The sequence below is a fragment of the Leptonychotes weddellii genome, chromosome 10, assembly GCF_054177405.1.
Source record: "Leptonychotes weddellii isolate Sample4059 chromosome 10, ASM5417740v2, whole genome shotgun sequence".
NCBI lineage: Eukaryota > Metazoa > Chordata > Mammalia > Carnivora > Phocidae > Leptonychotes > Leptonychotes weddellii.
Genome location: NC_138378.1, coordinates 72,006,473 through 72,032,381, shown reverse-complemented (window position 1 = coordinate 72,032,381; position 25,909 = coordinate 72,006,473). Strand labels below are relative to the sequence as shown.

Here is a 25,909-nt window from a genome sequence, read left to right as displayed (position 1 = left end):
TGGATTTCCCCAATTTGGAATGGGGCTGGGCTGACATTTAATCATTGCACTATTCTTAGAGAAAAATGGCCATAATAAGCAATTTAACCATAAATAGAACTGTGTGAGGGGACCGTTGTCTTCTTTCAATACAATGGGATAAAGTGAACTGCTGGGGACCTCCGTTTGATATACCAATGTGACTATTATATTCATATAGTTATTAAGTCAGAGACCACTTATTAGGCAGCACTTAATTTATGTTTGCTTAGATGTACTCTTGAAACTTGTATGCATTTAAAGTTATTCTCTAATTTGAACTTATACTACAGGGCTTTACTCTTGCCCTTCGCTTAGTCTAAAATTAATAAGATCTTATTTTGTTAAATGTGGAGCTTTGCCAGAACAAGATCGAAGCTATTAAACTTCGCAAAATCATCTTGGTGTACCTAATGAAGCCGTAGGAATAAATATTGTCGCTATTTTGGAGTTTTTTATGAATGAAGAATGACGTTTACATTCACATGATTGGCAGTGCTTCTTTGTATAATCTTAAACCCTGGTATCTTTATCAACAACAGCACTGTGCTGGCCATGCAGTTATTTTGCAATACATCTTGATCTTCTGCAGCTTGGTTAGGGGCACAAGGCTAATGCACATGAAACTGTTAGAAAATCTGTGAAATCAAGTACCAAATTGTGAAGGTCACAGGAAGAACTGGAGTAAATAAAAGAGTAAAATGTGATGGTGGGAATATCCTGGGAAATGAGTGTGACCCTGTTAAGTTTCTAGTTCAGTGTTTTCCAAGCATGTTGGTGTCTGTGTTATTTCCATTTTAAAGATAAAATGATCAAGGGTCTGTAACAATCAACTCCAAGTCACAGCTTAGTAAAAGGCATTTCTGGGCCTACATCACCAGAAACTTGGAGATTGTTTGAATAATTCAGATAGAAGTTTAATAGATCACGGTGGGGGCAACTGAAATGAGGTTGATCTAGAAGATGTTGTAGTAAAAATGAAGCGGACCTGATGGTCAATAATACAGGAGATAGGGAAAGCAGAAGAGACAGAGACAACCACAGAGATTTTGAGCTGGAGAACGTGAACAGGGAAGGGTCAGCATTGCTAGATACAGGAAGTTGGCAGAAAGTTCAGAACAGGTTAATTTTTTCAGCATGTTGCATGTGAGGTCACTGGGAAACACCCATCAGGACAGAGGAGGGAAGATTGAGAGCCATTAAAACAAAGGCCCTGACATAGAAGCAGTAAATCTGAAACAGAGCAAGAGCCCCAAGACCTGGGCCCTCAGCGTAGTAACCAACCTCCCCCCACCCCCACCCCGCCCCAGTGAGGGGTGGGAGGAATTAAAATAACAGAACCAGGATGGCTAGAAAGTACAGTGAGGATCACCAAAGGCGAACAGGGCGGGGTCAACAAAGAGCAGATGGTCCACAAGGAAAGCAAAGGCTTCTTTCAAGATGGAGAGACTCATAGATAGGAGAAGGCAGGGATGGAAGGTTTTCATTAGTTGCCAGCAATGATGGATGGTTCCTAGTTGGATTTTTGGTAACCAGACACCATCACAACTCCTTCACAAGTAACCAGCCTGTGTGTTTCAATCCTTCAGGTGGTATTGGAATGCTATGTAAGAAAGGACTTGGTCTACACCAAAGCCAACCCAACCTTTCATCATTGGAAGGTCGACAATAGGAAATTTGGACTTACTTTCCAAAGCCCTGCTGATGCTCGAGCCTTTGACAGGGGAGTGAGGAAAGCAATCGAAGACCTTATAGAAGGTACCAAATTTTGTCATTGCATTCTTAGGTGAACAATGGGAATGTTCCAAGGTCTTTTTTATTCCAGTTGTCTGCCATCCTATATTTATGGTTTACTGGGGGGTAGGCCTGAGGGCTAGGTCAGTAGATGCCAAAACTTCAGGAACAGCCACCGAGAACAATTTCCAAGTGACAATACAGGGGAGAAGGAGATGGGTTTCAGAGTAAAGGGTGATCCCAGTTGATTTTTAGGCTCTGTTCTGAAAAGGTAAGTTCTGGACTTCCATGTCAGTGACTTTTTGACAAATTTCACCTTCCCCTGACTATTGAAATGGCTTTGGTCTGATCCGTGTTGGCTTAGAAAGGGAGAGTGGATTCTAATGGGCCCAGAAGGTGCCAGGCCTTCCCACTGCCTTCCTGTAATGCAAGCCCAGGGTGTTTGTCTGCTCTGAAAAGGAAGGGGATCTGTGACTCCTGGAGCCCTGGTTCAGGTTAGGCCTCAAGTCTGTGGGAGAGTGGGTAATAGACACTGTATTGCATGTGATTGTGGCCTGGAAGACTCTTGCGCAGTCAGTTCTCATGGGCTTTTCTAGAGTCCACACATGCAAACGCACAAGTTCTTGACTTCAACACATTCAGTTATTCATTCAGAGAGTTAAAGGTGCCATGGCCTGGGCCCTGTGAAGAGAGAAAGACTCAAGCAAGGCACGTGAAAGCCCAATTCAGAATTTGGGGAGATTAATTACAAAAGAACGTGGGCTGCATTTGTTTAAGAATTAAAGTGTTCTGAAGTAATATTCTTCTTTGTGGATTTGGGGGGAGAGCAAAAAGCAAATCTTACAGAGAAAACTCACTCAACGTCAGTAGTAAGACAGTTCTAGCTAGATCATGAGTCTGTTCACCCCAACCATGTGATGGCCAAAAAGGTAGTAAACACCAGTGTTCACATTAGGGGTCTGACATAAAGTGGCAGATGTTTAGAATGTTATTAAACATAGCTTCTAAATGTTTACAGAGAAAATAGCTCCTATATTATTGATAGAATTGTGCAGTATGTCCACGTATTCACTGAAGCTACACACAAATTTGACTCTCTTACTTGTAATATTTTTCTCTGTATATACTCTACCTGGCTGTTTTCTGTCAAATTTTCCTCAAACATCAATTGACTAGAAAAATTAAACTAGTAAAGGACACTCCTGAAAGATCAGTAGTAATTGAGCAGAGGACTTCTTTTTTCTCCTACAGTCCCTTGTTAGAAATTTAAATAGTTCTCATTCCTTTCTGAGCAGTTCTTTTAATTTCAGTTTTATGGAATAGCAAAATATTTTCTGAATGCACATTTTTAAAGACCTAACCAAGAAAAGAAGATAAAGAAGAAATTTCCCTGTTGGTATACTTATCACATATGCAGATTTAAGTATGTTTTTCCTTTTGGCCATTAACAGTGTCCATCAAGTTGGTCCACACAGTATCAGGTACTGTTAGGGGAAAAGGAGGATGTTATGTGGATTTACATACCAGAATGAAGAAAAGATGAACACGTAAATAAATCAAACCCGAAACGCCCAAATCATTCCATGATGGAATAAACTGGGTTTTCAGGCACGAGCCCAAATTTTGGCCTGCAGAAACCAAAAACTCACTGGTGCCCCAACATTGCAAGAGAAAACCTCTTTGCATGGTGTCCGCTTGGAATGCAGCTCCCCCAGGCTGGGTTTTTGAGTCCAGTGTCTACATTTCAGAACAAGAGGTGACCCTACAAGCTATTTAGTCAAGCCCTCTTGTTGGCAGATGAAAAGACCAGAAAGTAAGTCCTGTTTACATGGAGACTGTGGCGGGTCTCCCCTGGGTCACCACTGGCAGAGGCTGGTCGTGGTGTGCATGCTTCCAAGCAGTGGGCAGGGCCCCCTGTCCCCTCTGAGGTGGCTCTCTGGGTGCTTGTTCTCTAGTGGCCAGGCCAGAAGTTTGAGGGATTGAGAACAACAGTAGGCAGATTTACTTTAGGGAACATCCTAGCTAGAGTCAATTAAAGAGGAGAAAGTTAAAAACACTTAATTTCCAGGTTACGTATTTCTACTGATAACTCACGTTCGAAAGGAATGGAATGTGGTTTTATTAAAATATGTTTTTTAAATTTGGCTTTGACGTATCATCTTTGGAAATGCATCTTATTACTTTTTTTTATCTTTTTAGGCTCAACCACTTCATCTTCCACCATCCATAATGAAGCTGAGCTTGGCGATGATGATGTTTTTACAGTAAGTTCCCTTTGCCCTTTGCTTTCCGGATTAGTTGGTGAATAATCGGAGAGAGGTTCTGTTTAAGGGTGTGAGAGACACTCCGCAGTTTGGCATTTGCTGTCGCTGTTGGAATGCCATGAGGGAGAGCTCCGTCTTGTCACAACTTTTGCTCTACTGGGTCTGCCCATGTTGCCGTGGTACCATTGGCCACAGGGCGCAACTGCATCCGCTCTCCCCGATATGTCCAAGGTTCTCATACATCTTCCCTCAGATCCAGGGTGACCAACTATCTGGCTTGCCTGGGACTGTCCTCATTTTAACACCAAGAGTCACTAGTCTGCAAAGTCTGCAAGACGCGTCAAGCCGGGGCAAACTGGGACACTTGGTCACCCAACTCAGAGTCTTCTGCTGACCCCTCCCTGGCATCCGGGTGGGGGTGTGGGAGCCAGAATAGCCTTTCTGATGAGTAATTAAACATCTGATAAGAAAGGCCTGAAGGCTGATTGGAGGTGAGGCCCATGTATGGGAAGGCAGGAAGGGGCTTGGATAGTTCGACACAGCTTGAGTTAATGGGATATAACTGGAGACCAAATGATTTCTCAGCTTGCTTCTTCATTGAAGTCCTGTGCTTCTAGAAGTTAATTAACTAATAGTCCACTGCAAGCCTGTGGTGTGCTTGGTGCAGCGAGGAAGCCGTAGGGCAGCCTTTTCAAACTCTTGGCCTTGACCCACAGTAAGAAATACATTTACATTGTAACCTACGCAACACACACATCCTTAGACACCTGAAACCAGATTTTTTTTTTTTTTTAAGATTTATTTATTTATTTGAGAGAGAGAGCATGAGAGGGGGAGAGTCAGAGGGAGAAGCAGACTCCCCGCTGAGCAGGGAGCCCGATGTGGGACTCGATCCCAGGACTCCAGGATCATGACCTGAGCTGAAGGCAGTCACTTAACCAGCTGAGCCACCCAGGCGCCCATCTTAACTTCATGTTCTGCACTCTGATTTTTTTCCTCTTCCGTTTCATTTTCTCCCACTTTTTATTACGAGACCTTTAAAGCACCACAGGAAAATTGAAAGAACACAGTGAAAACCTAGATTCAGCAGTTAAAACATTTTTCCCCCGTTTGCTATATCTGTGCATGTATGAATGCGTGCACACATGTGGTTTTGGTTTTGGTTTTGGTTTTGGTTTTTGCCGATCCAGTTGAAAGTAAGTCACCTCAGTGCTTTAATTCTTTTAATACTGCAGCATGCATCTCCTAGAAATAAGGCGTTCTCTTACAAAGCACAGTATCATTACTATACCTAGGAAAATTAATAGGAATTTTGTAATAATCATCTAATAGTTCTCCACTAGTTTCTGACCTATCCCAAGAGTATTTTTCATAAGCTGTTTTTATTTCATATTTTTAAATATTGGCTGCAGCCCTTTAAACGTATTTTCCCAGTGCACTCACCATGGAACCAGTGATTTGAAAAACTCTACTTTGGGAATACAGAGGTGTGTAAACCATACCTCGAGCTGTCATGGAGAAAGCAGGACGGTTTGGATTGACCTGTGGAAGGCTTGGGGAAGGGCACTGACTGTGTAAAGTGTTCTAGTCCAGGGTACTCTACAGGGAGGGGCCTGGGGGTCAGAGAAGACTTCTAGGAGGTGAGGCTGACCTCTTCCTCAGTGGCCTTTGAACCCCGCTCAGGAAGGGGCTTCAAAGCCGGGCAGCACGGGGCGAAGGCAGAAGCAGGGATGTGCGCGACGAGTCGCCCAAGGGCTGCGGATCCTAACGTGATGAGAACAGAGCGTGCGTAGGGGTGTCAGGAAATGAATTCAGTTGGCTCTCCATTGAGCGGCTGGTGCGATGTGGCTCTGAACAGGCTTCCTATAGTGCTCCGAGCAGATCGTCTCAACAGTTGGCATGTTGCTTACATCTGTTCCTTTGTCACGTTTTTCAAGAGACAAACACCAGCAGGCGGGTTAAAAGGTGGCTTCCTGTGCCCCAGAGCAAAACTGTCACGCACAGCTGCTTCCCAGCTACCTGCCAGAAGTGACTTACAGAATCGTGAGAGGGCAAGAGGGAAAGGGGTGATGGAAGCCAGCGTCCCTCCCGGTTTTGTCCTTCAATCCACAGGGGCTCGGCTTGTTGCTCTAGGGTAGAGCCGAATGCCCAAAAGGAAGTGTGGAAACGTCAGGGCTCTTTCCAGACACTCAGTGGAACTCATCGGAAAAGGCGCTCCCCTTAATTGTGTTCCAGGCAGGCCCTGATGTCTGTTTGCCTTCATTGCATTTGTTTACAAACAAGGGCCTATTAATAATGGCACCTCCCTTCCCCAGGGCAGGCCTCATCATTAGGCCTTTGACTGTTAGGAACTCATCCCACAGAAGTAAGGACGTTAAGGCGGGGGAGGGTCATCAGGGGCTTCCTGGCCAGGTGAGTGAGGTGTCCGAAAGCTGGAGCCCAGGAAGGGAGCGGCTGCATTGATTCCTCTATAGTCTACAGCTTCCCAAAGCTTATTGTGTTCTAGAACTTTTATTGATAGGACAGGTATTTAGAACTTGGAACTCATTCATTATAGGTAGAGTATAAATGGCAAGAAGACCTTCTAACCACCTTATGGATGGACCAGAGTTATGAGGGTTTTCTGGGAGAACAGAACCAGGAGTATATCTTTGCCACTGGAACCAGGGGCTTCCCTCTGCTTCAGGGGATTCCTTGGAGCTAGAAAGAACACAGGACATTGTGGACAGTACGTTGATGCATATATGTTGGGAAATAAAGTGGAGGACGAGACACCCCAACTCCCCCTAGAGCCGTTGGGCGCTCACCAAGCGTGGGCTGTCCCTGCTCACACTTTCCCAGCTCTCCTGCTTATCCCCCAAACCAGCTTGTCCTCCTGACTCCTCAGGATTGTGAAACCATGCTGTAATTCCTCAGAGGAAAATTAGTGTCCTGCTTGGCATGTGCACGCACACACCCTGTGGCCACTTGCCAACGCCGTTGCCCCCTCAGTGTTCCCGTGCCTCTCCATTCCCTTCCACTGCCACCAGCAGAGACTCCCAATGAGCAACTGTTCTGGTTTTCTGAGTTTGGGCTGTTGATTCATTCGTGTGTCTTGATATTTCTCCCTCCTGCCGATTACAATTGTTTTGTCGCCTTTAAAGTTCCAAAGCACTCTGTTGATGATTTCTGTCTTGTCATTTGAAAGCCTGCCCTTTTTCCGTTTTTAAATTTTTTATTTGCTGAATGAATCTTTAATTAGAAGCAGGACATTCACCACTATAGTCTCAGCAACCCTATAAAGCTTTGCTCTAAAGGTGCTCAAGAAACAGGTGGTCTGAACCCCAGATGCAGTATGTAACAATCATAGGTTTGCATATTTTATTCATCTGCCATACTGTTATCCTGGGGGGCCATGCAAGGTTGGGTGATTTTGAGGGATGCTTGGTAGCTTTGTATCCTGTTTTTCTAGCTGTGTTTTCTGCTGAGTCTACAAATGGGAGCTGAGCTCCTAGCATTGTCGCTCACTGGAAGCTTTTGACTGCTCCTCCGGCTTCTTGCCCTTCCTTAACTCTCTCCCCCTTGCAACACAGTCTCGTTCCGGCCCCCTCTGCTCATGGGGACCTCAGTTTTGGTGACTGGCACAGGTGAACACAAATACCTACATGGCAAGGCTGTGCCTGGCATTAAATATGCAGGCATGAGGCCTGAGCCATTTGGTAAAATTTGGAAGGTGACTAATGCAAAAAATACAAAGCAACGACAACAAGAAAGGTTAGTGTTCTGTTTAACAGGAGTTTTTTTGGCATTGCTAAGAGTTGGCACACTCTTGTTGATGCCTCTGACCGACAGCTTTTAGTTTCTTTCATTTCAGGGCTGGGGAGACTTGAAAGGGACAGAATGGAAAGACCCTCAAGTCTGTTCCCTCTGTTGTGCTTTTGTCTTGCAGAGAAGACATGTGCTTTGGCATATCTTGTGGAGGAGGCCCATTGTCAGCCTGAGATAGGAACAGTTTAGCTCCGTGGATAAGCTGATCTGGTTTGCTCCCCAACTTAGGACTCACTTCCTCCAAGCTCCCTACAGTTGAGGACTCCGAGGCCAGAGGGTTCAGAGCCTGCAAGGAAAGGGGGCTGGGGGGAGAAGAGAAGTAGAAAAAATAGACTGTATAGAACTAGAACAGCTCTGGGTTTTATGGCCATTTAATGAAGAATTTTCCCAAATCCTGTTCCCTAGGGTTGGGTCCATTAAAACCCGGTGGTTTACTTACTGCTGCCAAAGTCTGCAATCCTTTTTTAATTGTTATTAGCGTCTTCATAGATAAAGATAATTTTGATGTGGTCTTGGGAGACCGCCGCTGTAGTGTGTATGTGTACATACTTCTAGAGCAGGCTAATCTAGAATCTGCGGTCAAGTGTTGTCGCTGCTTCAGCTGTCATTGTGCTGAGTGGCTGGATTCTGACTCTAAAGCTTGGGGATTAGGAGAAATATTTGCTTTATAGACAGATACTTGGGGGTGTATAAAATAGCTAAGTCTTCATCTTCCATAATAAGAAGTCCTGAAATAATATCTAAATCTGTAAACCGGGAAACAGTAGTGTATAACCACGTAACATTGGAAACAATGGAGAAAAGCATAAGAAGAAGGAGTCACAAGAACTAGAAGTGTATTTTTCTCTGGTGCATGAACACAGATGGGGGGCAAAACTTGTTGGAGATATGAAATGATACACATGTTGATTTTTTTTAAAGAAAGAGTGCCGGGGTTTTCTCAGAATGGGGGCCAGGGGGTCAAGGGAGAAGGTGGAATGGAGAGATGCCTTAGTTCCAGCAATCCTGGTCCCTCCTATCTCCCCGCCCCCCATCGGGGGTTTAAAGACATAAAGAGACACAACAGACGTTGAGGTCCGCGGCTGGAGGTGCTCTTCTTCCCGCTGTTTTCTCTGCCTGGTGCTAGGAAGCAGTATGTCCACCGTGCAGATAATTAGCTGGAAATGTTTGGCTTGCAGGGAGGCAAGGTTAGCTGTAGACATGCCAACTCCTGAGAACTACAGGTCTTAGAATTGGAAGGGATTTGGGGTTCCTATCACCTGGCCAGCGAAGCAGGATTCGCCTCGTTTTACAGCCTGGGTTGTGGAAGCAGCTCAGAGTCCACTGGGTGACTTGCCGAAGATCACACGGTTAGCTCCTGGTGCAGGAGCCGTGAACACCCTCCCCCGGCCTTCCCGGTTCACCACGCCTATTTTTCTCTTCCTCTGTCGAATAATTATACTTAGGATATTTCAGCTGTTCTATTTTTTAGACAACAACCAAATACAGGCATTATATTTTAGGGTTCTCTGGGACCCAAATTGGCAAGGGGAGAGAAAAGAGGAGAAATAGATGAGCCGTGCCCTGTGTGGCCCGTTCATGTGACAGACTTGGAGCCTCCTGAGCGAGTGTCGCAGCCCAGAGGCCCCCAGAATAGCAACTCAGAGCGTGACCATAGGAAAGCCTCCCCTATATAAGGTTTTATTTTTTCCCTGCCTTCTAGGTTTTTACTACCACCACCTAAGTATCGTTTCTGGATTTGGGCAGCCCTTCTCGGTAGCGATTCCTAATTAAGCCTTGGTGCCTGAAGGTATCCGTCCTGTATAATGAGATCCCTCCTCTTCCCGGGCACCCAGAATGGTATTAACCTGGGTACCATCCTTTGCCGAATTGAGAAGAGCAAGCCACATCATTTTGCGTGGGTCTAAAATCTCACCTTGAAGCCAGTTGAAAAAGCCTGGTATTTGGCTTACGTTTGGCATTTCATCATACTTTAGGCAGGCAGCCCTCCTTCACAGAGGAAAAATATCTTTTAGAACACCGTCCGCTTCCAGCCATGTTTTGCCTAGACTGGAAAACTTGCTCCTTCCTCATGCCCTATGCTTGAACCCTTGACATCCTGTTTACCACAAGCTGCATTTTATTACTTTCTGGCTATTCAGAGGAGTTGTCCCTAATGACATCCCAGGCACCTCCCATCCACCCCAGGTGTTTTGTAAACCGTGGCTACAGCAAGTGTTTGAAACCAAAGTCCTGAGAAGCAATTTGTTTTGTCCTAGATGGGCTTTTGAGTATTTGCAAGTTGTGCTTGTTTTCATTCTTGATTTAAGGAGGAAAACGATGAATTCGTTGCATTTTGTAATTATCAAGGTTTTGCTTGGTGGGGAAGAAGTGCAGCACGCCACATTTCCCTTTTCTTGTAGTTCTTTCTACCTGCTCCATCCCAGCAGACGTTAAAACTGAAGGCAAATCTAATTCTGCAATAAAGGGGGTTCGTTTACTGATTTTCTAAGAAGTGGTGGGTGAACCAAGTGTGCAGAGTTTGGAAGCTAGGGAGAGGCCTGCATTCCAGACTTGGTTCTGCTAGTAGTGAACTGTGATCGCTGATCCTCTGGAACTCAGAACCTCGTGAAGGTGAATGTATTTCCTCCGGGCCTCTGTTTGCCAGCCCAGGGGAGGGGAAGGAGAGGCGCTGTGGTGTGGGGCTGCCCCTGGAGCCGGGTCCTCCGCACGTGGGCCTCACAGCCATCCTGTGAGCGACGTAGTGGCACTTCCACGTCTGCAGATAAAATCCCCAAGGCTCCCGACCCTGCCAACCCAGAATGCAAACTTCACATCTGCCTGCCGCCTTTCAGAGAGTTTTGAGAAGAGGAAGTATTTATTCAATACGTTTCAGTAAATGTTACTTACTAAATATGCCAGATTCCCAAGTAGCTTCCTGAACGACGGCCTCTTCAATGAGTGCCTGGGCTCCAAACTACTTCAGTGGAGGCCTGAGGTTCCCCGGGTCCCTGCTGGAAAGCCCCCGTCTCGTTTAGATGATCAGTGGCTCAAAAATGTTTTCTGTTGTCTCTACCTTCAACGGTCAAGGGTTGGGGCAGAGTGGGATGGGGAGAGGCTACGGAAAAAAGAAGATAGGTTGAAAATGTAAGCTACTTCTACAAAGTTTAGCCAGTGAAGCTGATCGATGGTGGATGATTAAGAAAAGCAAACATGTGGCGGGAGGGTCAGCCGTATGCTTTGTGGTCGACACCAGGAAGCAGCGTCCCCATAACTGCTGCTGGCTGACACCCAGCACTGCACAGGGTAGCTGCAGGGTCTCAGAAGATGGGTGGGAGCTGCTTTGTCTTCTAAATGACAATAATGATCAAGCTCACATTGCATAGTAAGGGGAGGATCTTTTTATTCGACCCCCATAATACCTACAATGGCTAAATTAAAGCAATTAATACGTCTTAAGGCTCAAACAAAAGCTTTGCAATGCTCTCAGTTTCAGGACGCCCAGAGGTATTTTGCTAGCCCTCCCACTTGTGTCTTTCTTCATTTACATGCATCTCATCTCATCTTTTTAAGCTGTGGCTGGCAGGATACTATTCTTTCCATTTTCCTCCTTCAGACAGAGCGCATATTCAGGGTTACCTGAAACCCCACCTTCCTGCTCCCAGCCCCTCAGCCCTTCCAGTGAAGCCAAGCTGTGGGTGTATCAGAGTCCTTTCCTTTTATAGCAAAATTTCACCTAACTTCAGAATTCAGAAACCTAAGACTTTTTTTTTTTTTTCCAATGAGTGGGAATTTTGTTTTTGTTGTTCTCTTCACAATGAAAGAATGCCCACTTTATCCTCTGGGTCCCAGAGAGCAGAATGTCCTAGAGTCTAAGGACAAAGTCGTCTCTTTCGCCTGCTCCTGTAGCTGCCTCGTAGACCCACACGGCCTGCTGGCTGGGGCCACCACGCAAGAGCCCGTGCCGGCTGCTTTCTTGCCTTTTTGAAAGAGGACACCTGGAACCTCTGTAGGCCCGGAGGACAGGTGAGACAGTGCTACCTGTCGACAAAATGGGTGACCACTTCCAGTTTACTGAAGGAAGAAGGGCTGGCCACAGGTCTGTGGGGCTAGCAGGTACCCGGGGGAAGGCGTGCTTTACTGAAGAGTTAGAAACAAGAGCTCGTCAAGCCACCTGAGCCAGGAGCCTTCTGAGGCACTCAACTATCCAGTTTACTGTCTTCCGAGAAGCAGGAGGTGCCCAGAGTTTTGTGTCATCAGTACGGTCACCCGGCCTGAAGCTGAGAGGAATAGTATACATTTATATTTAGTGTGTGTGCATACTTTTTAAAAAAAACAAAATGCGAAGCCCTTGCAGTGGAAAGAAGGTCGAATATTGCGTTGGTTGCATCAGCTGTTGAGATCTATTTTGGTGGCGGACTGCAGTAAAAATACTACGAATTGCGGTCATAACTGCCAGGTAGCCTCCTTTAAAGATGTAAAATAGCAGCATCTGCAGCCAAGGCTGCAGTCCTTAATCTGAAGGACTCCTGTGGCCCTCGAATCAGCGAGGCAACAACAGTCGTGGTCAAACCCCTCAGACCCCTAATGTTCTTAAGAGGAGGGGAGGAGGGTTACACGTGCCCGCTCACAGCTCCGTCAGACCGCGGACATCACTGAATGCTTCCCCCTTGTTTTACACATGAGGAAACTGAGGCCCTGGGAAGTCAAACAGCTTGTCCCAAGACACCTGGCCTAACCTGGCCTGGAGTCACTTCTCTTGATACAGTGCAGTTGGTGCTTAACAGGGCTGTGTGATTTCTGGGTGAGATGGTCTGGCTCCTTAAGCATTTCTTACCTTCACTTTTCTAGGCCTTGTTTAAAACACGTTGGCCTCTTAACCTCCTGATGCGGCTGCTCCTTGCGCTTGGCTCCTGACTCTATGTGTTTCCTTCTATCAGCTTGTGTGTTCCTGGGGACACAGGGATGATGAAGTGACTATCCTTGTTTGCCTTCCTGAAGGTGGGGTTTGTCCCATTCCTCTCCGTCCCCAAGACGGAGAAGGAAATTGCCAGTTGCCGACCCCCTCACAGTCGCAGATAAGGAGTCGAGTAGGACGCTCCAGCTGCCTCCTCAGTAGTTCCAAGTGTCCTTGAAAGAACAGCCCCAGGCACATCTTTCCTCACCCTTAAGCGTTAGCCTGCTGCTGCCTCCGCCATTCTGGTCCTTTTGGAAAAACAAAGATTTAGCAGGAAAACTCAAGGGGAGCTGAAGGGATGCACATAGCCTTGAAAACACTTGTTTCACTTCAAAATGCAGAGGTCTGACCCACCCTGAATGCCCCAAAAAGCTCTTGGTCACCAGCCAGGGTTCCATCCCAGGATGGGTAATTTAAGCAAACTGCCTCCTCAGCTGCTCTGGCCTCTTGGTGCTTCTCCCTCCTCCCTTCCTTGAGCTTCCCTTGGTCAAAGAGGTTCACCTTCCAAATGAAGAAGGCTTTCTCCGGACCCAGGCATGCGAACAGGTGCGTGTGCTTCAAGAACTTCCAGGTAAACCCAAGGAAAGGGAAGAATAGCCAAGGTTCCAAGAGTAAGAAATGCTGTCTTATAAAATACGCCTGTGCAGTAGGAGGGAGCCGGCCACAGGTTTAACGTCAGACGCGGGTCTTCTACTCTCCTTTCCCCATTCATTCTGGTTTCCACCCAAACCAGGCAGCCTCAGCGCAGTATCTTTTGCATTTCGGATTGTGATTTATTGTCAGATATAGGGACATTAAAATCAGTTATTCAGAAGAAAAGTCTGTATCAACTTCTGAAGCTCTAGTGTGTTTCATTTGTTGTTAAATTCTGGGGAATTACAAGAAATAACTGAACTCTCAAAATAAGTACTATTTATGTCTGCAGAGTCTTGGCCCTTGGAAGCTTGCTCTTTTTGAAGAATTTTATTAGATGTTCACTGGTAAACTTAAACCTCTTTTTCTCTTCCTGAGCCTTGTTCTGGGTTGTCCACCCATCTAGGATGGAAGCCACCTGGCCTTGCCCCTGCCGTATCACCTTGTGTGTCTGAGCCCACATCCCACAGAGCACCCAGCCCAAACCCGAAAACCTTCCAGGGAAGGAATGAGTGCCACGATCCAAGTGGGTTCGCTCAGGCCACTCATGTCTCTATTTTCTTGATTTTCAGGTTGGCAGTGCCCACTCTTTCGTCTTAGACTCTCTGACCCTTGCTTCCACCATCCCCTCATTCCTTTTCTCACCTTCCTGTTCTGTCTAGGTTCTTCTTTACCAAAGTCTTGTCTCAGCATTGTGCCCTGTTAGAGGGCTTCATCATCAGGCCACACAAAGCTTGTTACCTTGAACAAAATCACACAACTTTATAATTAGAGGATGATTCCCATCCAGTCTTCCTGAGCTGAGACCTTGTTATTTAGCATTAGAACACTTCATTGCATTTCTGTTGTTTGGTGCCTCCGATTAGGTTGCAAACTTCTTCATTGGACATCTTTTGAATAATGGGCATGGACATTGAGTCAGAGTCCAACCCAAAGCCAGAGGCAAGATTTTTCGGAGGCGACATCTGCAGGTGGCAGTGGTTCTGGGTCTGCTCGCCAAGTCACATTACACAGGAGCGCCCGCAGGTCAGCAGCAGTGCCGGCCCTCGCTGTCCACGGGGGGCGGCGCCGAAGCCTCTGCTTCTGTTCTGCTTGAGCTCAAACCCACGACAGAGACAACCCCTGGAGGGCACGGGGAGTTTAAAACACGGCCAGAGTTTTCGAGTTGAAGGTGACGATGTCAGATTGGTCGGTTGGTAGGTGTCATTTGCTTGTGCATGCAAATAACATGTTCGGGAATCTTGCTTATGACTGTGTGTGTGTGTGTGTGCGTGCGCGTGCGCATAGCTTAGGTGGGCTGCATTTCTCCAGCGTGTGTGGACACCACAGAGTTATGGGAGAGTCGGTTCCGCAGTACATGTGGATGGGACGCCTGGCTGGCTCAGTCTGTAGAGCATACGACTCTTGAAGATCGTGAGTTTGAGCCCCGCGTTGGGCATAGAGATTACTTAATTTTAAAAAGAAAAGGGGCATACATATGGATAAAAGGCAGATTTCCCCCCCCTTGTTTCTTGGAGGTGCCTTGATAGTACATTGCTTTTGTTTGTAGGTCACACTCACTGCTTGGCAAGATCTGACACCATAGATCTGGAATAAGCCTCGGCTTCAGTGCAGCCTCTCTCACATGCTCTCCTTGCCAGAGTCCAGACAGACCCCCAGCAGTGCAGGCGTGGACTTCAGCTCTGCCTGCAGGAGGCGGTGAACTGTGGACACGCTTCAAAGCTTTCTGGCCTTCTTGCTCCCATACGAATTTGTCGTTAGATGAGGAGATATTTAAAGGCTCTGCTCAGTCTCATGTTTTCTGATAGGGTCCAGGAAGCTTTGCACTTGACTGTGCAGTGGGCAGAGGCAGTTCGGGGTTAGGGAGGTAGGATGGGTGTATAAGAGGTGCCCTTGCTGGTTGGCTGATGAACTCTAGGAAAACACGGGTGTGCCTCGTGGCTCAGAATGACTTTCTATACATTGTTAACCTGGACATAGGTCACAGAAAATAGGGTGGAGGAGGGCGAACAGATGATTAACAAGGTGACCATGATGCTGAGTACATGGGTAGCTTCTAATGTGCAAGAGGACGATCATTGGGGTGCTGCTTAAGAATTTAACCCTTGAGATTTGAATCACGCTGAAGGGCCCCCACCCTACTCATTCAGGAAGTATTTATTGAGATCTTTAGAAACCTTTGCATCATGACACATCATCCCCTATCTCCTGGGTTTACCTAAAGCAGGGCGCACCTTTTTACTTGGAGAGGTTGTGCTCGTGTTCATCTTGGCAAAATCCCTCGGAGAGTGGGCCTCGGCAGGGCTCGTGAGAGCTAGACGCAGCAGTGCTGTGTATGGACGCCCCCGTGGGCATGGGGGTCAGGGCTGCATTTCAGGCCAGCTCTGCAGGGGCTGCCTGCCCTGGTCAGCAGGACCCTGCGCGGCCGGGAGCCTGTCGTCCTGCGTCCACGCCCCTGTAGCTGAGGTCTGGCACGCGGCTTGCACTTGCGCAGCTGGACCCCGGGAAGAGCTCTTGGCTTTATTGTTCTGGCTGATCTACAACCACCTGTGTGTGGAAAGGGGGAGGCAGTCAGTACCTCTGAGGATGTGAGCAGAGAGTGGGGCAGAGCCAGAAAACAGGACAGAGTTGGGAGAAAGTAAGAATTCCTGTGTGTCAGTTTGGTTTCTTTCAGTTACTGGGATTTGAGGAGTAAATAGCAATTCTTCCCTGAGTTCTGAAGTACTGAGGGGGGAAAAAAAAAGAGACCTGTTATGAGTGATGATGCCCTTCCTGGGGGAAGCGGACGGCTCAGGCGGGGACCCCACGATTTGACAGACCTGTCCCACCAAAGCACAGGGGTACTGATCTCCACAGCCTCCCACGGCGGGTGGGGTGGGGCGCCCTGGGCCTCCAAGTGGACCGCACCGTCCCCAGAGTGGATCCGGCATGTGCTGTTTGCCAGTAGGGTGGCTCCCAAGGGGCCGAGGAGAGAAGCAGCCGACTCTGCGTGCCCAGTTCCACTGCCCTGCTGTGCAGAGGAGTGAGGAGAGGCAGGAGTGTGCTGCTGGCGGGACTGCCGGGGTGGGGCTGGTGCAGAAGTGAGGGGAAAGTGCGCCCCAGTGATGAATCCAACGCATTCTGGCTGAAGTTACCAAGGGAATTCGCTCACACCCTGGGGACAGCCTAAAGTAGATCAAGATTCAGGCTTGTCGGGATCCAGAAGCTTGAATGGCATCGGGAAGGGGGCGGGGGGGGCGGGGTGCTGCCTTCTCCTGGTTTGGCTTCACTTCCTCCTCAGAAGGTTCTTTCCCTGTGCCCTCACCAGGGTTCCAGACTTCTAGGACCCTTAGATCTTAACTTCAAAGATAAAGACAGCATTTTTTCTGACCTCTCCATGAAAAATCTCCATATTACATCAGAGAAGACTGTGAGTCCATATCTGAATTAGTCACTCTGGATTGAGGGATCAGAAACAGCGTCAGCTTTGCATCACTTGGACCAAACAGGATTAGAGAAAAAAAAATCTGAAGAGTTGGCCTCCAAAGAAGTGCTGCACGTATCCACCAAATTTTAAAAATTAACAGTAGTTAAGTTGAATAATGGGACTATGGTTGTCTTTGTCCTAAATACTGGTCCCATTTTTCTTGGCATGTATTACTTTATAAGTTGGGGGGTGAGGGTATAAAAATAATTTTCGTAAGTCTGTTTTAACCTTGCGCCCCAAAAGATACAGGATGCTAACACAAAACATGTAAAATAAAGAGATAAAGAAGCAAATGAGACAAGGGGAATAGGAGATTGAGAAGCAAGAGCCAAGGAGGAGTTCCTTGATATTTGCCAGAAATAGGACACCTAGATACAAGAAAAACCTTTTCCTCAATTTGGGAGGGAAAAGGATCTGTGACTCTTAAGGAGCCAGGGGAGGAGGAGGTTCTGAGGATTCCTGGTTTTCAAGGTGGTGGCCACAGTCCATCCCAATATCTGATCACCTTCCAAAGACACTGTCACAGAGCCTCCAGTCTGAACCCATTGCTTCTACTGGGAGAGCAGCTCTCACCACCAACAGACAGGGGCCTTCATTCTCTGTGTGATCCTCGCTCTCTTTCTCTCTCTCTCTCTCCCAGCTTACAGTGACCCCCAAGGCTTGCCTTCAACCCAAAGATTACAAAATTTCTCCCGGGAAAGCCAATGCCCACGATACCCTTGAGATACCCTTATTTCTGAGACTTTCCCAGGCTGGGATTAGCTCCACACAGAAACACTTGGGTTTGGTTTTTATCTGTTTGCATCTCCCCTGCTCACCAGGGTCCCATGCAGCCAGGGCTACAAATGAGGTGACCGTTCCTGATCAAATGTAGCAGACCCTTTCCCCAAAGCCTGGTGATTGCTCCCACATTTGAGAAAACAAACCCAACTTTCCAGGGTTAGGTGGCTGGCTTTCTCTGCCCTTTGAGCCTGCCACATCATGTTTAGACAATCGGGCCCTTTAGGGGTCCTTCTGCCTCCCACAGCCAAGATAAACTCCAGATTTCGGGAAGTCCAACAAGACACCACAAGTGGGGGTAGACAGCATGTTCGGTTTGGGTATGTGGGTTTGGTTTTTGTTTTTGTTTCAATTAACTCTTGGTTACCTCCCTCTACACAGACAGCTACAGACAGTTCTTCTAATTCCTCCCAGAAGAGGGAACAACCTACTCGGACAATCTCCTCTCCCACATCCTGTGAGCACCGGAGGATTTATACCCTGGGCCACCTCCATGACTCATACCCCACGGACCACTATCACCTCGAACAGGTGAGCAGCCGTCTGGTTCTTCCGAGAGCACGGGGTGGGCAGCTCCTGATTCTGGAACAGCCCCCTTCCCCTTCCATGTGGCGGCGGCACATCCTTACTTAGTTTTCTGTGGCCAGACCCCGTGCTAAACCTTTCCTGTGCTTAATCTCGTTGAATCCTCACAAATTATCCCACGAGGCCCCGGTTTATAGAGGAGAAGGCTGAGGGCTCAGAGAGAGTCCTTGATGGGACAAGTTACAGATGCAAGCATGTGCTTACCCAGAGTGCCGTCCTGCCTCCTGAGTTCCTCTGTGCACACGGCTTCCTGGCTTGGTGTGCAAGCCCGGAGCCAGGATCAGGACTAAAGAATGCTGTCCGCTTGGCTCGGGCACCCTGGCATCACAGGCTGCAGGCCCAGGCTTGCTTGGGGAGATGTAGCTGGAATCTGGAATTCAGTAATTCAACAAATATTTACCGAGTGGCTGTTTTGCGGAGCAGGTTCCCAAACTGTGGGACATGGACTGGTGCCCGTAGAGGGTGATGTGGCCACCAGGCTGCTTTGAAAAGAAAAAAAGGAACACAGGGCAGTGAGAGTTTTGTTTTCAACATAAAGCTAGATTTATAGAACTCTAAAAAAATCCTATTGTGTGCTTCCTAATATTTTGGCACTAAAATGTTCTTAAAAATCACTTTATGGTAGCTATAGATGGGAATTGACCTTTTGACTGTCCTTACTTTGCAAAATAATTAGCAAAGCCTATTCTCCCAGGATTTGTTTTGATTTATATAAAATTGTGGTTTTCCAAAGTCTGTGAAACTCAGGAATCTAATAGGAATTAGGCAACATGTGTGAGACGTGGTCCCTGCCCTCAAGAGGCTCACAGTCTGGTGAGAGTGATGGATAGAATTACCAGGTGATAAATTCTAGGACAGTATTAGAATGACAATAATGGTGACAAGTTCTGTGTGCACTGTGTGTAGATTCTCTTCATTCTCATGATAGCCCTGTGCTATTTGATAGAGAATCTGAGGCTTGCTGGTAAATTCCAAAGTCTGAATTTTACTCTAGTGGTTTCACTCAGAGCCATGTTCCTTACCCCTTAAAAAGCCTTCATCCCCAGAGGACCTCCGAGGTAGAAAAATCTCACTTTCTGCCACACCGAGGGTGCCTGGGCCAGGCAGGCTTACCTGCCTCTGTTTGCTAACAATGGCTTCAGCGCCTTCCACCCTGAACAGGGCCTCCCTGCAAGCCATAGCAGGACTAGCTGCCCAGATGACTTTGTCGCCTCCAGGAGAATGCCAGGAGGGGAGGGTTTGGAAGGCTGGGGGTGGGGCTCTGGGTCTGGCCTGCTTGAGCTCACATTCCAGCCTGCCCCTCACCAGCTATGAGATCCTGGCAGGATTCAAACTCCAGGCAGTCAGCCTCCAGATCTGCACTCCTACCCTTTCTGTATCTTCCCAACCAGATGACAAGATACCCCTGTATCCTAGCTCCTCATATCCCTTTTTGCTTTCCTGAACATGACCCACAGTGCAAAATGCATATTCTATTGTGACCCAGTGTGCACCTGTTTGCATACATACCTTATAAGGGGCAGTACACTCCCGTGCTTTTCTGTTTCACCGGGAAAAAAGCTGGTCTTGCAAAAGAGAACACGCTGTACAGAAACAGGTGAAACCAATCTAAGCTGTTAGAAATCAGGACCGCAGTCATCGTCCCCTTAGAGGGAGGAGGTAACTGAAGGGAGGTGGGCAGGGTCCTAGGGAGGCCTCTCAAGTTCTGCGTCTCCCTCTTGGTGTGTTCAGCTTCCAAAAATTCAAAGTGCCTTTTTACAGTCTGCACACGTTCCCTCATGTATGGTAGTACCTCAAAAGGATTTCCGACCCAGGAACGGATTGAGAATCACAACTTACAACACACATCTGACCTAGGAGCTGTTCAGTAATTCCAGGATGGGTCCGTTTTTTCCCCAAGAAATGCCTTTGTCAAGGCCAAGTAAGTGGAGGATTTGTTTGTTTTTGCCGCTGCTGTAAAATGGTGTCTCCTTTCTCCCGGGGCAGCCGATGCCGAGGCCCTACCGCCAGGTGAGCTTCCCCGACGACGACGAGGAGATCGTGCGCATCAACCCGAGGGAGAAGATCTGGCTGACGGGCTACGAGGACTACCGGCACGCGCCCGTGAGGGGCAAGTCCCCGGACACGTCGGAGGACGCCGACTCGTACGTGCGCTTCGCCAAGGGCGAGGTCCCCAAGCACGACTACAATTACCCCTACGTGGACTCCGCGGACTTTGGCCTCGGCGAGGACCCCAAAGGGCGCGGGGGCAGCGTCATCAAGACCCAGCCGTCCCGGGGCAAGTCCCGGCGGCGGAAGGAGGACGGCGAGCGCTCCCGATGCGAGTACTGCAGGGACATGTTCAACCACGAGGAGAACCGGAGGGGCCACTGTCAGGACGCGCCCGACTCCGTGAGAACTTGCATCCGCCGCGTGAGCTGTATGTGGTGTGCGGACAGCATGCTCTATCACTGTATGTCGGACCCCGAGGGAGACTATACAGACCCGTGCTCGTGCGATACTAGCGACGAGAAGTTTTGCCTCCGGTGGATGGCTCTTATTGCCTTGTCTTTCCTGGCCCCCTGTATGTGCTGTTACCTGCCCCTTCGGGCCTGCTACCACTGCGGAGTGCTGTGCAGGTGCTGCGGCGGGAAGCACAAAGCGGCCGTGTGACTCGGTTTCCCTCCTTCCCCTCCTCCTCCTCCTCCCCCCACAGCCACAAGGGAACTTGTTGTCTCCGACATACTCTCACCTTCTTCCCCGCTCCCTGGTACCTTGAGGAGCTATTCCAGCCTGGGGAGCCTGCCTGGTGGACTCTGCACTTCCCCCAGCCACCCACTCTGCATCAGACACACACCCAGACACACACGCACGCACACAGTGTTCGAAGGACAGGAACCTCCGCACAGACACTCGGGTATTATTAACAATCTGTAATCAATCTGTCTTATACATGTGTTGATTTCATGTCTTTCCTGCCCACCTCTTCCAGTGCAAAGGCGCCTGTAGTCGTAACTGGCGGTTTGGGGTGGGGTTTATAGTTGGTTTCTCCCAGACGCTCTTTCTCTTGGTTCAGCTTGCTGGTCGCTAAGGAGCATCGGGTTCCTGCGGATAGGTAATGTCAGAACGATGAAACCCCACCAGAAGTATTTTAACCTGCAGTCAGATTATGTATAGGAGGTGAGCTAGTTAACAAACTTCTACCCCGGAACGAGATCGCTTTAACTTTTGTAAAGCCAAATTTCCCAATGAAGCTGCAGTTTCTGTCTGGAGCCCATCATCATTCTCTGTCAATTATTTACTGATGCAAAACATTCACCCATAAAATGACTGAGAATTGAGCCTTAACTTCAGATTAACTTGTGTGAATCAGGAAAATTCCTTAAACCGCATTGCATCCTCATGGACCAGGGCTAGAGAAGGGGGATTTCAGGTCTCTCTGAGCCTCCACATAACCCCTAAAGTAGAACTTTTTTAAAATTGTGTCACCACCACTTCTAAAAATTTAGCAATATTAGAAGAAAACACTAAGAAATTGTGCTCATTGTTTTGCAAACGAAATAGTCTAGTCGCACACACACACACACACACACACACACACCCGTGTTCTCCAAAGAGTTACAGTTGAGAAACACTGAGGTTGTGGTAAATAAAATTAAAGGAGCTTCCTCCCACACCCCCACTGGCTATTTTCTGGGGGGGGGGGGTTGCATTTTAAATGTCCTAAATCTGAAGAGTGGTGGGTTGCATTTTGTTTGTGGGTTTCTGTTTTTGTTTTCATTCTGGACTGAATTTCCCATCACCAAATTCTTCATTTATACTTGGGGGGAAAAAAACAAGGCCATATGTAAAAACCCTTCCAATGCCTAAGTGTCTTTCTCCTGCATCTCCAATCCCAGACTTACCAGTTCGGGTGCACAGATGGTTAGGTTAGCAGTCTGGGTCGACCTGTCGCCTTGCCATGTAGGAGGCTTCTACTTAGCTGGAAAAGAGTATTTTTCTAATATATTGCAAGGAGTAGCCAAATCTTCTTGTTGCAGAAAGGAGAAAAGTGAAGAGTGGTACCTAGCATAGTACAATCAGAACGTCATGGAGACCGTAGGGGACAGGCTTGTCAAGGCTGGCTGTTCTTCCCGCCATGATTTCCCTGTGGTAATTGCCAGCTGAGGGCATGGCCTGCTCTCTGTATCTCCACTTCCCCCATCCCTTCTCTATTGCACACAGGACAGCAGTCTTCAAGGAAAGGGACTTTTTTCCAGTCTGCCAATCATATTGAGAAAGTGCTAGCCATGCTTACCTTCATGGAATGTTTTCAGTTCATCTGAGCGCCCATCACATCTCTTTAGTCAGATCATCGGTGTAAATACTCCGTGTGCTTAGGAGTTAGTTGGTAGACGTTTTTCCTTTGTTGGAGTGACTGGTTTGGGCCTTCCTGCTTGGAAAAGGAGCAGAGCGCTGCCAGTCTGGTGATGGAAGAAACGAGAACTGCTTCCCAGCCTGGAGAACATGTAGAAAACCTCCAGCCAGCCTCCAGACCCTGTCAAGAGACCAGCTCCCACCCCCACCAAGCCCCCCATCCTGAGGCATTTCCTCAGGGCCTTTTCTCAAGGTCTCTCCTCTCTACAAAGCACAACACTAATGTAGGTTTGTTAGACCTCAGTTCAAGTGCCCCTATTTATTTCACTAGGAACACACATATCCTGCCACGTTTTGTTTGTAGTCCCTGTCTAGTGGTTATTTACCCCTTGTCCTTTTCCACCCCTTTGAAGAGTTATGCTAGTGAATCTTACTCCGCCTATACGTTTTGGTCTGTGAAGGCAGCGAGCGGTTAAGGGCACAAGGTAAGCCGTAGGGACACTGATGTAAATACGTCTCTAATTGCCACACTGCAGCTGAACAGTGTGTAGTATTTTCCCAGTCAGCTTTGCCATACTGACGTCAATCATTTGAGAGAAATTATTCAGATTTTATTTTTGTATCTGTGGTAACAAAACATTAACCAAAAGATTTGTTTGGAAGCTTCCTCTGACCAACCCCCCCCCCCCAAGCTATTTGCTCACATTAACAAAGTGCCTGAAGCATAATTCATTCTTTACCTGTATACTAAAAACCCTGTTGTATTGATTTTTTTATAATAAGCCTTTTTACCTCTGTGTAAAAAATATATATACAAGTGTATGATGTACATTTTAGTTCTTAACTTTTTTTTATGGTTTCTAATATGTATGACCAATGTAGCCATTGCTTTAAAATGTACCATGTAAATATAAACACATCCTATCAGATCGTTGACTTTGGGGTATTTGTCTAGCAGGAGATTGGGGGGGGTGGTTGAGCCTCGGCGCACGCGAGAGTTCTCGCACAGAGGATGGGAAGGGGCTTTCTTTGGAGAAGGACGCGTGGACACTGGACTGTTTTTGTGAGGCCCTTCCCGGCTGTGGTTATGTCATATTCCCGAGGGGAGACTGCAGCTCCTTGGGCTTGGATGCCTCAAGCAAAAGGAATGCTGTATGTCACAGCCCCGGGAACACCCCCTCATCCTAGGCCTGGCTTCCCCCATGCGTGCTCCTCAGAGGGAACAGCTGTATTTCCTCCGAGTTGTTTTCCACCAATTCCTGCCGAACCTCGGGTGGGTGGGTTTGTGTGGAGTTTGGGAGACGGTTTCTCACAGAAAACAATTGTTAACACTGCAAGACCCTTGGTCTCCTCAGAGTGGTTCTGTTTCAGTGACATCTGGACCACTTTCCCTTCCAAATGGGCTCTTTGGATGCCCAAAAGTTACAGTGGCAATCCCTCAGAGGAAGTAGAGTGTGGGGTCTTTTAAGGGTCACAGGGGAATGTTTCAGCTCCTCTCTAGAGAACGAGCAGGGGCCTTAAAAAGACACGGAGAGGGGCCCCCTGTCTTAGTTTTAACTCTTCCAAGCCACTGGCAAAGGTGAAAAACAATAGGAGATGCTGGAAGTTGGAAAGCAAGGGGAGAGAAACAAGCCATAAAGATTAGTAACTGTAAAGTTACTAATGTAAAGATGATCAGAGAACACGAAATCTGTTCGGAGTAGGAGGGGCATAAAGATTATAGCGGGGTGAAGAGCCAACATGGAAGAAGACATCCAATGGAAAACATGTTTTCAAGAAATTTGATGAGCCCTGGTCCTTTCCCAGCCTTGCTCTCATACCTCTGCTCACCTCTCTGGGGGCTTGAAAAGGGGTCACTTGGTCCAGAGCCTTGCTCAGTCCTCGCTGCTTTCTTGGGCCCAGCAGTCTGCCTCAGGATTAGCTGGTCATCTGGTGCCTTGTGTGCTCAGCCAGGAGCTGGGCGCGCTGCACACATCATCTCCTTTAAACCCCTGCCGAGAAGAGGGTCATTTCCACTCAGGTGAGAAAGCAGGTATGAAGTCCATTAATTCAATCTTGACTCAGTGTCTCTGTCATTGTTAGCCATTAACCCTTGGGCAAGTGAGTTCACCTCTCGGAGCTTTGGTTTTTTCAGGCAGAACAAGTGGAATACCACCTGTCCTCTGGGAAGGTCAAAGGCAGTGCATTATACAGGAGGCGCTTCGAAATGCTAGTCCTGTCCTCAGTTCCTCCTGTATTCTGGAAACCTGAGGAAACATCAGGAACTGGAGAGGACAACCTCTTGAAGCACAGGAGGCTGAAGTCATTATGGCTATTTTGTGAGTAGACCTACCACATATATGTTAAGATTTCTTTTTCTTAACCTCTCTGCAATTCTAAATTCGGCTTTGATTCCTTGCTAGCCCAAGGGCTAGCTGCAGAAGTGTACTAGGCTGGCTGGATTCCTCCAGGACCAATGCAGGCAACTTGCCAGAACGTCCAGGGCCTCGGTCTGAGCAGTTCTGCTGAGAGGGCTAGATCTGGCTCAGCCTATTTGACCAGGATTGGAGCACATGGTCTTGCAGAGCTCTGCTATCTTAAACCTTCCAGCCCTCTGGTGGCCTTGACCCCTGCAAGTCAGTGCCCTCCTCTCCTGGGCCCCTGCTCCTCCCTGCTGCCCCCCACCCCACCCCCACCCCCGGAAAAGCAAGACATCTTCCCAGGGGAAGAATTGTTGGAAGAATTCTGGTTTTGGCTTGTTATTCTAATGTGGCTTCGGAGCAGGCAACCCCTCTGCATGAATGACGGGCCAGAGCTTGTAAAAGTGTGCGAGCTGCTTGCAGGCACCTGGGACTTTCTGATTTGTGGGGTGAGATGGTTAGAAATGCCACACTCGGTCTAGGCCTGAACCAGATGTGTGCAATGAAGGGAGATGGGACTGGGGACATCTTGCATGACCAGACGCTAGTTGTCACCTAGCAGATCAGGGCCCAGTGATCTTCTCAGCTCGTGGCCCCCGAGAGAGAGAAGGCAGTGTTGGGTGGGGGTGAGTAGCAGGAGGTACGCTCCCTATTTACTGATGAGGAATAAAACCAGTTATGTGATAGTCATGCCTGGTCCTCTTCTCCCCTCTTCTGTCTCTTCTCTCGTTTTTCAGAATTAAAAATGGAAGGGGGGTGCTCTGATTATAGACTATACATAGTCATTATAACAATGTCATATGCTACAAAAATATAAAAATGGGAGTCTCCTTGTGTTAGGTTGCTAGGGCTGCCATAAAGTACAGACTGGGTAGCTGAAACAACAGAAATGTATTGTCTCCGTTATGGAGGCTAGAAGTCCAAACACAAGATGTGAGGGGAAAATCTGCTC

General features: G+C 47.8%; 1 protein-coding gene across 2 annotated transcripts in view; it reads left to right on the top strand.

Annotated features, from left to right (window-relative positions):
- SPRED2 (sprouty related EVH1 domain containing 2) overlaps positions 1 to 23,487 on the top strand; it is a 115,087-nt gene extending 91,600 nt beyond the window's left edge. For both annotated transcript variants that reach the window (XM_081833607.1, XM_081833608.1), the window contains exons 3-6: positions 1,608 to 1,776; positions 3,952 to 4,016; positions 18,020 to 18,169; positions 20,210 to 23,487. In XM_081833607.1, coding sequence (XP_081689733.1) covers positions 1,608 to 1,776; positions 3,952 to 4,016; positions 18,020 to 18,169; positions 20,210 to 20,875 — 1,050 coding nt within the window. In that variant the 3' untranslated portion in view covers positions 20,876 to 23,487. The remainder of the gene's footprint in view (positions 1 to 1,607; positions 1,777 to 3,951; positions 4,017 to 18,019; positions 18,170 to 20,209) is intronic.
- The last annotated feature ends 2,422 nt before the right edge of the window (positions 23,488 to 25,909 follow it).